The sequence below is a fragment of the Pelophylax lessonae genome, assembly GCF_965119305.1.
Source record: "Pelophylax lessonae genome assembly, chromosome: 1".
NCBI classification, from domain to species: Eukaryota; Metazoa; Chordata; class Amphibia; order Anura; family Ranidae; genus Pelophylax; species Pelophylax lessonae.
The window spans coordinates 673,414,605-673,427,195 of NC_138768.1; the positions used below are offsets into that span (position 1 = coordinate 673,414,605).

General features: G+C 46.2%; 1 protein-coding gene across 1 annotated transcript in view; it reads left to right on the forward strand.

Annotated features, from left to right (window-relative positions):
* TMEM131L (transmembrane 131 like) overlaps positions 1 to 12,591 on the forward strand; it is a 267,525-nt gene that overhangs the window by 210,650 nt on the left and 44,284 nt on the right. Inside the window, exons 28-30 of the mRNA XM_082263743.1 lie at positions 5,587 to 5,744; positions 6,234 to 6,416; positions 7,187 to 7,265. Of these exons, the coding sequence (XP_082119869.1) occupies positions 5,587 to 5,744; positions 6,234 to 6,416; positions 7,187 to 7,265 (420 nt within the window). The remainder of the gene's footprint in view (positions 1 to 5,586; positions 5,745 to 6,233; positions 6,417 to 7,186; positions 7,266 to 12,591) is intronic.

Genomic DNA, 12,591 nt, shown 5'->3' on the forward strand with positions numbered 1-12,591 from the left:
TGTGTAATGTTATACTTGCGGCGGGTACATTAAAACAGTTCGGCTGCAACATCAATCATCTCCTCTCCTATCGCTGTCACTTCCCTGATCTCCCCTAATAAATATAAAAGCGGCGGCGGGTGTATGAGATGTAAATGACGGCAATCGCGGCTCCGTGATCCGCTTTTCTATTTATTACCCGAGATCAGGGAAGTGATAGGGGAAGGAGCGGAGATGATGAATGTTGTAGAGGAGCTGTTTTAATCTAACCGCCGAAAATGTAACTACCGTGAGAAATCCATACCCTCCGTAGGTGCACCGGAAGTGACGAGGGTATGGTTTTTTCACGGAACACCGGCATTCAATTCAGCCCGTGTGTATGGGGTTTAAGTCTTTCCCGACTGCAGCACATTTATTACAGTATAAAAGGTCCACCACCAAGGGATCTTCATAATCCCAGTAGTTTTAATAATACAGTCACTTGGGGGACTTCTGTTTAGGGCAGTGAGAGGGAGGCAGAGCTGGAAGCAGACACAACACAATTTAGGATCTGTTGGTGTTCTCTTTCTAGTCTCATTAAAGCACTTTAAAGACCCGTACACACAGGTCGAATGTCAGACGGCATCTGCCAGTTCCGTAGAATCCGCCCGACATTCGGCCCATGTGTCCTGCAGTCGGTCTGACAGAAGCCGGCTGTTCAAAGGGGCGTGACCAAAAAGAGTTCTGTTGATCAGCTCCTGATTAGCGCTTTCAGCCAATGGCTGAGAGCGCTGACTTGAGTGTTCTGGCAGTGGGGGAAGTCTGCCTGTCAGAACACAATAGAACAGCAGGGGAGATCGCTGTACTAACATTAGTTAGTACAGCGGCTCCTCAGCTGTCAGAATTTTTTATTTATTTATTTTTTTTTTTCATTCAGCCCTGCTGTGTTGAACGAAAAAAAAAAAAACTACTACTGTGTACTAGGCTTAAGGCAGGAAACATTTTACACGATTCCCCCATCAACAGACAGTGCTTACAGGGGAATCCCTCATGCCGAACAATTGTCTGCTCACGGTGGGGGTTGGAAGACAGTGATTATTGTTAGCGATAATCGCAAGTGAATCTGGCAGGCTGGTTGTACCCTAGTTGATTGATCGATAGATAACCTTGGTACATTCAGCCTGCTCATACACAGTTTACATCTCGCCCATTTCCTGCTGAACCAGCCGAGATTCAAACTGTCTATGGCTAGCCTAACTCTTCACTTAGACTTATACCATCTTTTTTTTTTTTTTTGTGGGGTACATTTATAATGAACCTCTGTTCTGCTGTATCTAAAACCATATTCATATGATATGATGTGCCTTTTGTAGATCGTCACTGCTTCTTTGGGCAGTAACTTGTATTGGGCAGGGCTGTTATATCGCTACTGGTACAGTGCCTTGCGAAAGTATTCGGCCCCCTTGAACTTTGCGACCTTTTGCCACATTTCAGGCTTCAAACATAAAGATATAAATCTGTAATTTTTTGTGAAGAATCAACAACAAGTGGGACACAATCATGAAGTGGAACTAAATTTATTGGATATTTCAAACTAACAAAAAACTGAAAAATTGGGCGTGCAAAATTATTCAGCCCCTTTACTTTCAGTGCAGCAAACTCTCTCCGGAAGTTCAGTGAGGATCCCTGAATGATCCAATGTTGACCTAAATGACTAATGATGATAAATAGAATCCACCTGTGTGTAATCAAGTCTCCGTATAAATGCACCTGCACTGTGATAGTCTCAGAGGTCCATTTAAAGCGCAGAGAGCATAATGAAGAACAAGGAACAAACCAGGCAGGTCCGAGATACTTTTGTGGAGAAGTTTAAAGCCGGATTTGGATACAAAAAGATTTCCCAAGCTTTAAACATCCCAAGGAGCACTGTGCAAGCGATAATATTGAAATGGAAGGAGTATCAGACCACTGCAAATCTACGAAGACCTGGCCGTCCCTCTAAACTTTCAGCTCATACAAGGAGAAGACTGATCATAGATGCAGCCAAGAGGCCCATGATCACTCTGGATGAACTGCAGAGATCTACAGCTGAGGTGGGAGACTCTGTCCATAGGACAACAATCAGTCGTATACAGCACAAATCTGGCCTGTATGGAAGAGTGGCAAGAAGAAAGCCATTTCTTAAAGATATCCATAAAAAGTGTTGTTTAAAGTTTGCCACAAGCCACCTGGGAGACACACCAAACATGTGGAAGAAGGTGCTCTGGTCAGATGAAACCAAAATCGAACTTTTTGGCAACAATGCAAAACGTTAGGTTTGGCGTAAAAGCAACACAGCTCATCACCTTGAACACACCATCCCCACTGTCAAACATGGTGGTGGCAGCATCATGGTTTGGGCCTAAAGAATCAAAGATTCCTGCGAGCAACCTTTCTGTCTTAGATTTTTAAAATGCTGCAAACACTTCACTTCTCATAAAGTGCAAAGAGCCAATAAATATATAATTAGTGTTGCACAAAATAAAAATCTATCCAAATGTGTAAAAATTAAAAATATGTAGCAAAAAAATTATATAAATGTATATGTGTATAACCCTCAAGCAAAATATTCCAATTTCATAATCTTAAAATGCTGTATCATAAATAAAATCCAATGATGAAAGGTAAAAAAATATATATATATAGTTGTGTACAGTGCGATTCCTAGAAATGAATATAAATTGTGCTAGAAGAAAGTGCAAAGTGCTAAATCACAAGTGTGTATCACAATAAATCCTTGTGCTTAAATATACTGCATGTCAATCCATATAAAGTGCTATAAATGATAAGTAGTATCTGTGGTAAAATAATAAATATATAAGTCCATGCGGCAAATAGCAATCAAGTGTCCAATAAAGTCATCCACGTGTAACCATCTTTAACCACTTTACCACCGGAGGATTTTGCTGTCTTCCGTCCAGGCCACTTTTTGCGATTCGGCGCTGTGCGACTTTAACTGACAATTGCGCGGTCGTGCGACGCCGTACCCAAACGAAATTTACGTCCTTTTTTTCCCACAAACAGAGCTTTCTTTTGGTGGTATTTGATCACCTGTGCGATTTTTGCGCTATAAACAAAAAAAGAGCGTTTATTTTGAAAAAATAACAATATTTTTCACATTTTTTTATATGAAATTCCCCCCCAAAAAAATGTAAAAATCAAATTTTTTTTAAATTTTTGGCCAATTTGTTTTATGCTACCTATGTTTAGTAAAAAAAATCGCAATAAGCGTATTTTGATTGGTTTGCGCAAAAGTTATTGCGTTTACTAACTAAGGGAAAGATTTCTGTCATTTTTGGTGTTTTTTTTTTTAACGCGTAATGGCGGTGATCTGCGATTTTTTTTTTTTTTTTGCGGGACTGCAACATTGCGGCGGACAGATCGGACCCTTGACTGACATTTTTGACACTTTTGGGGGTACCAGTGACATTTCTACGGTAATCAGTGCTATATATATGCACTGTTACTGTAAAAATGACACTGGCAGGGAAGGGGTTAATTTTATTGGAGAGGGAGGGGTTAATGTATGCCTGGTGCTTACTGACGTGTGGGGGGGGAGGTGACTGTGTGACAGAAGGACAGATCGGATGTCCAGCTATGCTGAACACTCCGATCTGTCAGTCCCTGTCACTATGGAGATGCGCCCGCTGTGTTTACACACAGCGGGCGGATCTCCAGACTCGATCCCCGACGATCGGGGCAGAGCAGCGGCAATCGCCGCTGCTCCTCCCCTTGCCCGACTCCCACTGTGAATGAACACAGCGGGAGCGAGCCTCCGGCGGCGCGCGAGCGCCGCCCACAAGGGGCGGAGTCCAGCGACGTAGGTCTACGTCGCTGGACGGGATCGCGGCACTTTGCCGCAGTAGCCTCAATGTGAGCGGGGCTAAAGTGGTTAAAGTACCGTTGTGATATAGTGGGAGACGCTGCAGCTGTGTCCTATCCTCTGCAGTGGATTCAGTCCAACAGCCTGACAGTCTGGAAAGATTTGCAAGAATGTCAGGCTGTTGGACTGAATCCACTGCAGAGGATAGGACACACCTGCAGCGTCTCCCACTATACCACAACAGTACTTTAAAGATTGTTACACGTGGATGGCTGTTTAAAGGTGCTTGGATGCACCAAAGCATGTGAGTGCATTACCACATTTTTAATAAATTTAAAAGGTTTTTAAAAGGTATAAGCACTATTGTGAGCTTTTATATTTTTCATGATATGCTGATTACTACGGAGAAAGTGGCTGATATATGGGATATGATCACCTGGAGGCGTTAAACATTTGATATCCAGCGTTTGAGCCCAATTGAATCGAACATAAGGTGAGCGCCCAATCACAAGGGGGTGCACGATTAGGAGTGAGTTGACACCCTGGTCACTCACCTGGTTTGGGGACACCGCCACAAATTGGTGGCTTGAGCACTTATAGAAGATTTATTTGCACAGATTGTCACAAAAGACTTTATTGGACACTTGATTGCTATTTGCCGCATGGACTGTATATTTATTATTTTACCACAGATACTACTTATCATTTATAGCACTTTATATATTGTATGGATTGATATGCAGTATATTTAAGCACAAGGATTTATTGTGATACACACTTGTGATTTAGCACTTTGCACTTTCTTCTAGCACAATTTATATTCATTTCTAGGAATCGCACTGTACACAACTATATATGGTTTGGGCCTGCTTTTCTTCAGCAGGGACAGGGAAGATGGTTAAAATTGATGGGAAGATGGATGGAGCCAAATACAGGACCATTCTCGAAGAAAACCTGATGGAGTCTGCAAAAGACCTGAGACTGGGACGGAGATTTGTCTTCCAACAAGACAATGATCCAAAACAAAAGCAAAATATACAATGGAATGGTTCACAAATAAACATATCCAGGTGTTAGAATGGCCAAATCAAAGTCCAGAACTGAATCCAATCGAGAATCTGTGGAAAGAACTGAAAACTGCTGTTCACAAATGCTCTCCATCCAACCTCATTGAGCTCGAGCTGTTTTGCAAGTAGGAATGGGCAAAAATTTCAGTCTCTCGATGTGCAAAACTGATAGAGACATACCCCAAGCGACTTACAGCTGTAATCGCAGCAAAAGGTGGCGCTACAAAGTATTAACTTAAGGGGGCTGAATAATTTTGCACGCCCAATTTTTCAGTTTTTTATTTAACGTTTTTAAATATCCAATAAATTTCGTTCCACTTCATGATTGTATCCCACTTGTTGAATCTTCACAAAAAATTACAGTTTTATATCTTTATGTTTGAAGCCTGAAATGTGGCAAAAGGTTGCAAAGTTCAAGGGGGCCGAATACTTTCGCAAAGGCACTGTATGTTCTACATTAGCAGTGTATGTATGTACAGTATACAGTATTATATGGCTTTCTGTAAAGTGCTATGGAACCTGAAGGGGCTCTTTAAAGTGAATACCAATACCATTATATGGTGCCAGGTATAATAAGGAGCAAGTGGGGAGACGGTGGCTGGGCAAGGTCGAAGTAATAAGCTCTAATTACTAAAGATGGGAATGTTCTGACTTTACAAAATAACTTCAGAGAGTTGTCTTTCTCTTTAAAACTACCAGAGTTGCAGAGCAAAGTACTTTGAAACACAGCTATCAAGATGTGGACAGACCAGAGTCGAGAGCTACAAACCGAGGGAAAATCTGGAGTGCTTTACCAAATGGTGACATCTGCAGGGTAGAACCAAAAAACAGCCGAATGCCACCACGTGGGGATACAGGTATCCTGTCTGTTAAGTATGAACACCAATTGGATATTGCAAAGAGGTTTAAAATTGTGAGGTTTTTATATGCAATTCTTTTTCTTTGCATACAAGCTGAGATTTTAAACTAGGCCTATATATTTAACACCTGTCAACACTGGTTACCTGCAGTCTTTTGCTTCTTTATGATCTGTAAGGACTGCTGGTTGGTGACTTCAACATTTAGACTACAGAAACCTTTCAAATGTGTCAGGAAACAGTGTTGAGCCTCCAGAAAGATATAACTTTAGCCGTAAAGCAGTCATAATTCTTCAGGAGAGAATGAAAGAACCAGTGACTGCACAGAAAAGCATTTATAGGTTCGCAGTGGCCCATATAACTGTCTGAAACAGGATTTTCTTTTCTTTTTTTAGACTGTTACATTTTTCACAGTGATAATTTCAGTTTATTACAGCATGCTGCTACTTTCTGTTTTCATGTCTGACGTGTATATACATCTCTTTTCAGAATGCTATCAGATTCTCAAAAAGAAATCTGTTGAGAAGTTTTCTTCTGACTCTAGCTCTGAATGTGGCAGTTCTCGTGGCAGTGTCCGGGCTAGCCGAGGCAGCTGGGGAAGCTGGAGCAGTGCTAGTAGTTCTGATGGGGACAAGAAAACGGCCATTCCCAACAGGCTTTACTTCCCGCAGAGTAAGTGACTATCCCTGGTTTAACACTGTCAAACTTTTGAATCAGCTTTTCGTGTCTGTATATGACAAATATATTGTACTATACGTCTGCTACACAAATGTGGTTTTGATTTGGTCATTTGTAGCCACATTGCCTTACATTACTAATAAGCAAGGTTATATATAACAAAAATAGCCCACAGGAAGCTAAAAAATGTGTAGATGTGTTTATGGTTAGATTAATATGGTCCGGTTTGTCCGCTTTTTAGACTCAACCAAATTCTGATTTAATCAGATCAAGTACAGATTTGTTGGTCTTGCCAGTTATAGCTCTAACTGGGTTTAGGCTGGCCATAGATGGTGTGAATTTCTTTCCTGCAGCCAGAGACAGCGGTTACAGGGGATCCCTCCTGCCGAGCCATTGTCTTCTCCCTGTGGGGGAAGGTTGAGAAAGCCGTCCCTGCCAGGAGAAGACAGTGATTATTGCTAGCAGCTGAAGAGGCCACTTGCGATAATGGGATTCAAATCCGGCAGGCTGGTTGTACCCATGTTGATCTATTAATAGTTCGAATCTCGGTCGGTTCCTGCTGAACCAGCTGAGATTCGAACGATTTATGACTGGCCTAAGTTAGGATTCCAACTGATTCTAATTTTAGACATTCTACTCTAGTGGCAAAGAAAGAGCTTTTATTATTAAAAAATTAATTTGTTTTCAGGGCTTGTGGTCAGCATAGAAATTGCTAAAAGAATATTTTGCATACATTTCTTATACTTTTTTTTTTTTTTTTTTAGGAGAAAATATATCGCACAGTAGTTTTCCTGCAGAGAGCCCTATTGCTTTAAATCTGTCTCACAACATTTGTAACACAAGGTAAGACTTTCCAACAAAACCCAAAACAAAAATTATATATATTGCACCTTACTAGCCTTTAGATTTAGTGGCGACATTAGTTTTATATTTTTAAAGCTTTTTCTTTATTGTCATTTGGTGATTCTGCCAATAACCCACTTCCAGTCTAGGATGACAACACTTACCTTACTGTACCAGAACAGAAGCTAGAAAGGACTACAGTACTCCACCCACTCTTAAAATAAAGGACATGGTTCAGTAGCCCTCCATGATAGCTAAGAACAATCTAACTGATAATAGTCCAAACAGCTAGAGAGCCCAAGAAGTTATCAGCCAATAGGTTATGGCAACTTTTTCAAGTAGGGTTTTTTTTTTTGGTGGGGGGGGGGGGTTGCACTTTTGAAACCAATGTAACAACAAACTTTCTTAATCATACAGTGTCTGAAGGTGTTGGACTTTTTCTCCTTCTTGGAGAAAATCAACCTTTGCTTAACTAGTTTATTATTTTTTTCCAAATACCACAAGGGTGGCTTACATTAACTATCAAGGGAGCACCAGGAGTCTGACTGCATTGAAGAAAGTGAACCAGAGAATCTAACTGACCGCAACCTACTGTCCAGTAATCTCTGTGGTCCATATTCCAGGAGTAGACAACTGGAAAGGGGATTCTTTCAGCCACCATTGCCTATATCAGAGTTTCTCGACCTTTTTTCAGTCAAGGCACCCTTTAACCACTTAAGCCCCGGAGGATTTAGCTGCTTAAAGACCAGGGGGTTTTTTGCGATTTTTTTACTGCGTGACTTTAACGGACAATTGCGCGGTCGTGCGACGCTGTACCTAAACGAATTTGACGTCCTTTTTTCTCTTACGTCCTCCGGCAGTCGCCGCCTCTTCATATTCGTCACTAATGGGGGTTATTGACCTTTGCTCCGTAGGAGTAGCTAGGCAACAGAATATATTAATATCAAAGCTTTTAGCATATCCCACCCCCAGGGGGTGGTCCCCTCAGTCAATACCTCCCTGCTTCCTGCATACCAACTCAGTTTCATATGCCTAGCTCAGGAGTACGCAGGCTGTTCCTGTGCTGGGGCTCTTAGTCTCAGCCACTTTTCTCTTTTTTTGGTTTTATTTGAAGTTTTTTCTCTTTCTTTTACTTAGCTGTTTATTTCCAGCGTTAGTTCTGATGAAGATGATCGTGCGGAGCTGGGTCTCAGTCTGGCCACCCTGGATCCCGGGGCTCAGGGCCAGGGGCTTCCCAGCCTGCCATTGAGCGTTCAGCTTAGGTTTTGCCCTGGCACATTGAACGACCCATCCCTGTTCGCTGCAGGGATGCTGTCGGTGAGGTGGCTACCTCACTGGACGCCATTGCGGTTTCGCACCGCAACTCCACTGCGTCAGGCTTGCGACACTCCCTGTCCTCAGTACTGCGGTTTGGTCGCTGGAGCAGGCTCCCCACGCCATCCGGACTGTTAAGTGTAAATCTATGTGGGGACCTGTCTTTTTTGGGTGTCAGTCTGGGACTGTGTGACCCTGCATGTCTGTGTGGCTGCTGTGCTCCCTGTCAGCTCCTGTGTGCACTTGCTGCCTGTGTGTGGGCTGTGAGGGGGGGGGGGGGCTCTCCCGCTCTGCTGGATGTCATATGAAGCAGTAAGATTTTAGACATGCTGTGCGGCGATCCGACATTTTTCTGGGGAAGAAATTATGGTGGCAGGTCCTGTGAGGTACTGCACAACGTTTTTTGCGCCAAACGCCGCCATTTTGAGCGGCGATCGATCCCACATGTCAGCGCCATGTTCTCTTGCCCAGGGTTTTGTCCTCAGCCGAGCGGCCATGTTTGTGTAGCCTTGCAGAGGCTTCATAGGGGCGGTCAGTCTTGCATCACTTCCTTTTCCTCTGGGACAGCGATCGGTGCAGCAGCCTGTGTGAGCTCTCCAGGTTTTATATCTCCTTTTTTCCTGTATTCCTTGCCCAGTTTCTTATCCCTGGGGGGGTCAGTGTGTTCAGTGGGTGCGGTGGGCAGCGCTCGCCGCGATCTTAAAGGGGCAGTATCCCTTAATAATTATTTTCCTGGGGCATGGATTCTCAGGATTGCAAGTTTCCTCCCACCCTGGTGGGGGGCCAAGGGGCTGCTGCTTCCCCCGAGGGGGCTGATCTGGCCACTATTGTGGCTAACTTAGCTGAGGATACCCTGGTGTTCCGGGACCCGACGGACAGGAGATTGGAATCTCTGGTCCGTCATGCCTATACGGTTGCTGGCTTTATGCTGAAGCCTATTTTTGCTTCCAGTATGGCAGCCCAGGCTATTGCGGATTGGACGCAGGTGCTCAGGCGCACTCTGGTGGCTGACTCTGCCCCGCCGACAACTTTGGCTATGGTGGATCAGATTCATCAGGGTGTCATGTATTTGTGTGATGCGGACTTGGATTTAGTCCCTTTGGCGGCGCGCCTTTCTAGTGTGGCGGTCTTGAACCGTCGCCTGATATGGTTGAAATGTTGGTCGGTTGACCAATCTTCTCGCAAGACTCTGGCAAATTTGCCCTACGCGGGATCTCGCCTTTTTGGCGAATCTTTGGATACTCTGATAAAGGGTATTTCTGGGGGTAAGAGCACTCTCTTGCCCCAATCTCACAAGAATAAGTTTGTTCGCGGTAAGAAGAATGCTTCGTTTAGGCCCACTCAGGGGTCCTTTCGTGCCTTTCGGTCGCACTATAAGGGCAAGCCCTTCAAAGGCCAAGGCTCCCAGAAGAAGCTGTGGGCGGGTAAGCAGAAGTCCGGCCAGTCCGGATCCGCTGCCCATAACAATGCGGCCTGAAGGGGCGCCCTCACCCGTTTCTGGGGTGGGGGGACGTTTGCTCGGTTTTCTTCAACCCTGGCTGGACCGCATTCGGGACAGGTGGGTTCAGGAAATCGTTCGATCTGGATACAAGATCGAGTTTCTCTCTCGGCCGGCGGGCAGATTTTTCCCCTCAAACCTTCAGCTGACTCCGGAGCGCTTGCAGTATCTGCACCTGGCGGTGGGGGACCTGCGGGCCCAGGAAGTGGTGGTTCCGGTGCCTCATCGGGACAGATTTCGGGGGTTCTATTCCAATCTGTTCACTGTGCCCAGAAAGGAGGGCAAAGTACGTCCGATTCTGGACTTAAAAGCTCTGAACCGCTTTGTGCGGGTTCGCAAGTTTCGCATGGAATCCCTGCACTCGGTGGTGGCTGCCCTGGTTCCGGGGGAATTCATGGCCTCCATCGACTTGAAGGATGCGTACTTACACATCCCCATTTTCGAGGGTCACCAGAGGTACCTTCGATTTGCTATTGCGGAGGATCATTATCAATTCGTGGCGTTACCCTTCGGTCTCGCTTCGGCTCCGCGGGTTTTCACCAAGGTGCTTGCGTCGGTTCTGGCTTTACTGAGAGCCCAGGGCATCTCTGTCCTGGGGTATCTGGACGATATCCTGATTCGGTCCGCGACCAGTCAAGGTCTGGTAAACGACCTGTCCATCACGATGCAGACTCTGCAGGAATTCGGCTGGACGATAAATTTTCCAAAATCGACGTTGTGTCCGTCGGTTCGTCTTCCCTACCTGGGGATGATTCTGGACTCTGTTCAGGCGAAGGTCTTCCTGCCGGAAGACAAGCTTCGGACACTTCAGTGCGAAGTCAGGTCCCTCAGGGACAATCAGTGCTCGTCCCTCCGGACGTGTATGAGGTGTCTGGGATTGATGGTTTCGGCCTTCGAGGCGATTCCCTTCCCCAAGTTTCACACACGGGAGCTTCAGGCGGAGGTCCTGGCCAAGTGGGACGGGCGTCCGCAATCTCTGGATCTGCGGCTGTCGTTAAGCCATCTCACCCGAAGGGGTCTTTTGTGGTGGCTCCAGTCCCCGGCGGTGTCGGGGGGCAAGTCCTTTCGTCCCTTGTCATGGACGGTGATCACCACAGATGCCAGCCTGTCGGGCTGGGGTGGTGTTCTGGGCGTTTTGTCCGCCCAGGGAACTTGGTCGGAGGAGGAATCCTCCCTTCCGATCAACATTCTGGAATTGCGAGCGATAAATCTCTGTCTTCTGCGTTGGACGGACAGGCTTCAGGGCCGTCCAGTTCGGGTGCAGACGGACAATGCCACAGCGGTGGCCTACATCAACCACCGAGGGGGCACCAGGAGTGCCCGGGCGGGTCGGGAAGTAGCCGAAATTCTATCTTGGGCTGAGACGCACGTCCCGACGATCTCTGCGGTTCACATTCCGGGGGGTGGAAAACTGGCAGGCAGATTTTCTGAGCCGCCAGACCCTGGACCAGGGGGAATGGTCCCTTCACCCGGATGTCTTCCAGATGTTGTGCGTGAAGTGGGGGTCCCCAGATGTGGACCTGTTCGCGTCTCGTCTAAATCACAAGGTGGAAAGGTTCGTGGCAAGGACGCGCGATCCTCGGGCAGACGCCTCGGGCGCGTTAGTGACGCCCTGGCATCAGTATCGCCTGATGTACGCCTTTTCACCGATTCAGCTGCTGTCCAGGTTCCTTCGCAGGTTGGCCTCGGAACCGAAAACGGTGATTCTGGTGGCTCCAGACTGGCCTCGCCGGTCCTGGTACGCAGACCTTGTGAATCTGGCGGTCGACGCTCCTTGGCGTCTGCCTCTTCGAGCAGACCTTCTGTCTCAAGGACCGATATTCCATCCTGCTTTACAGTCGCTGGCTTTAACGGCCTGGCTGTTGAAAGCCAGGTCCTGAAGGATAGGGGTCTCTCCCCTGAGGTCATTCCCACTTTGATCAAGGCCAGGAAGGCCTCTTCAGGGAAGATTTACTACCGTACTTTGAAGGCGTATTTTGCCTGGTGTGAGTCCAGGGGGTTTTCCCCTCGTTCATACTCTGTGTCGAGAGTGTTGGCTTTCCTTCAAACGGGCGTGGACCAGCGTTTGGTGTTGGCCACGATTTAAGGGTCAGATTTCTGCGCTGGCCGTTCTTTTTCAACGTCCTGTGGCGTCTAACTCTTTGGTTAGCACCTTTGTTCAAGGGGTGCGACATTTGGTCCCTCCTAGGAGGGAGCCTTTGCCTCCATGGGATTTGAACCTTGTTCTGTCCGTGTTGCAACATGCTCCTTTTGAAAATATCAGGGAGATCTCGTTGTCTTTGTTGTCCAAGAAGGTTGCCTTCTTAGCGATCACTTCGGCTCGCAGGGTGTCGGAGCTGGCGGCCTTGTCCTGCAAGTCTCCGTATTTGGTGATTCACTTGGATAAGGTGGTCTTGCGACCTAACCCATCTTTTCTTCCGAAGAGAATCTCTGAATTTCACCTCAATGAGGACATTGTCTTGCCTTCGCTTTGCGCGAAGCCTAAGCATCCGAAGGAGGTGGCTTTACATTCCT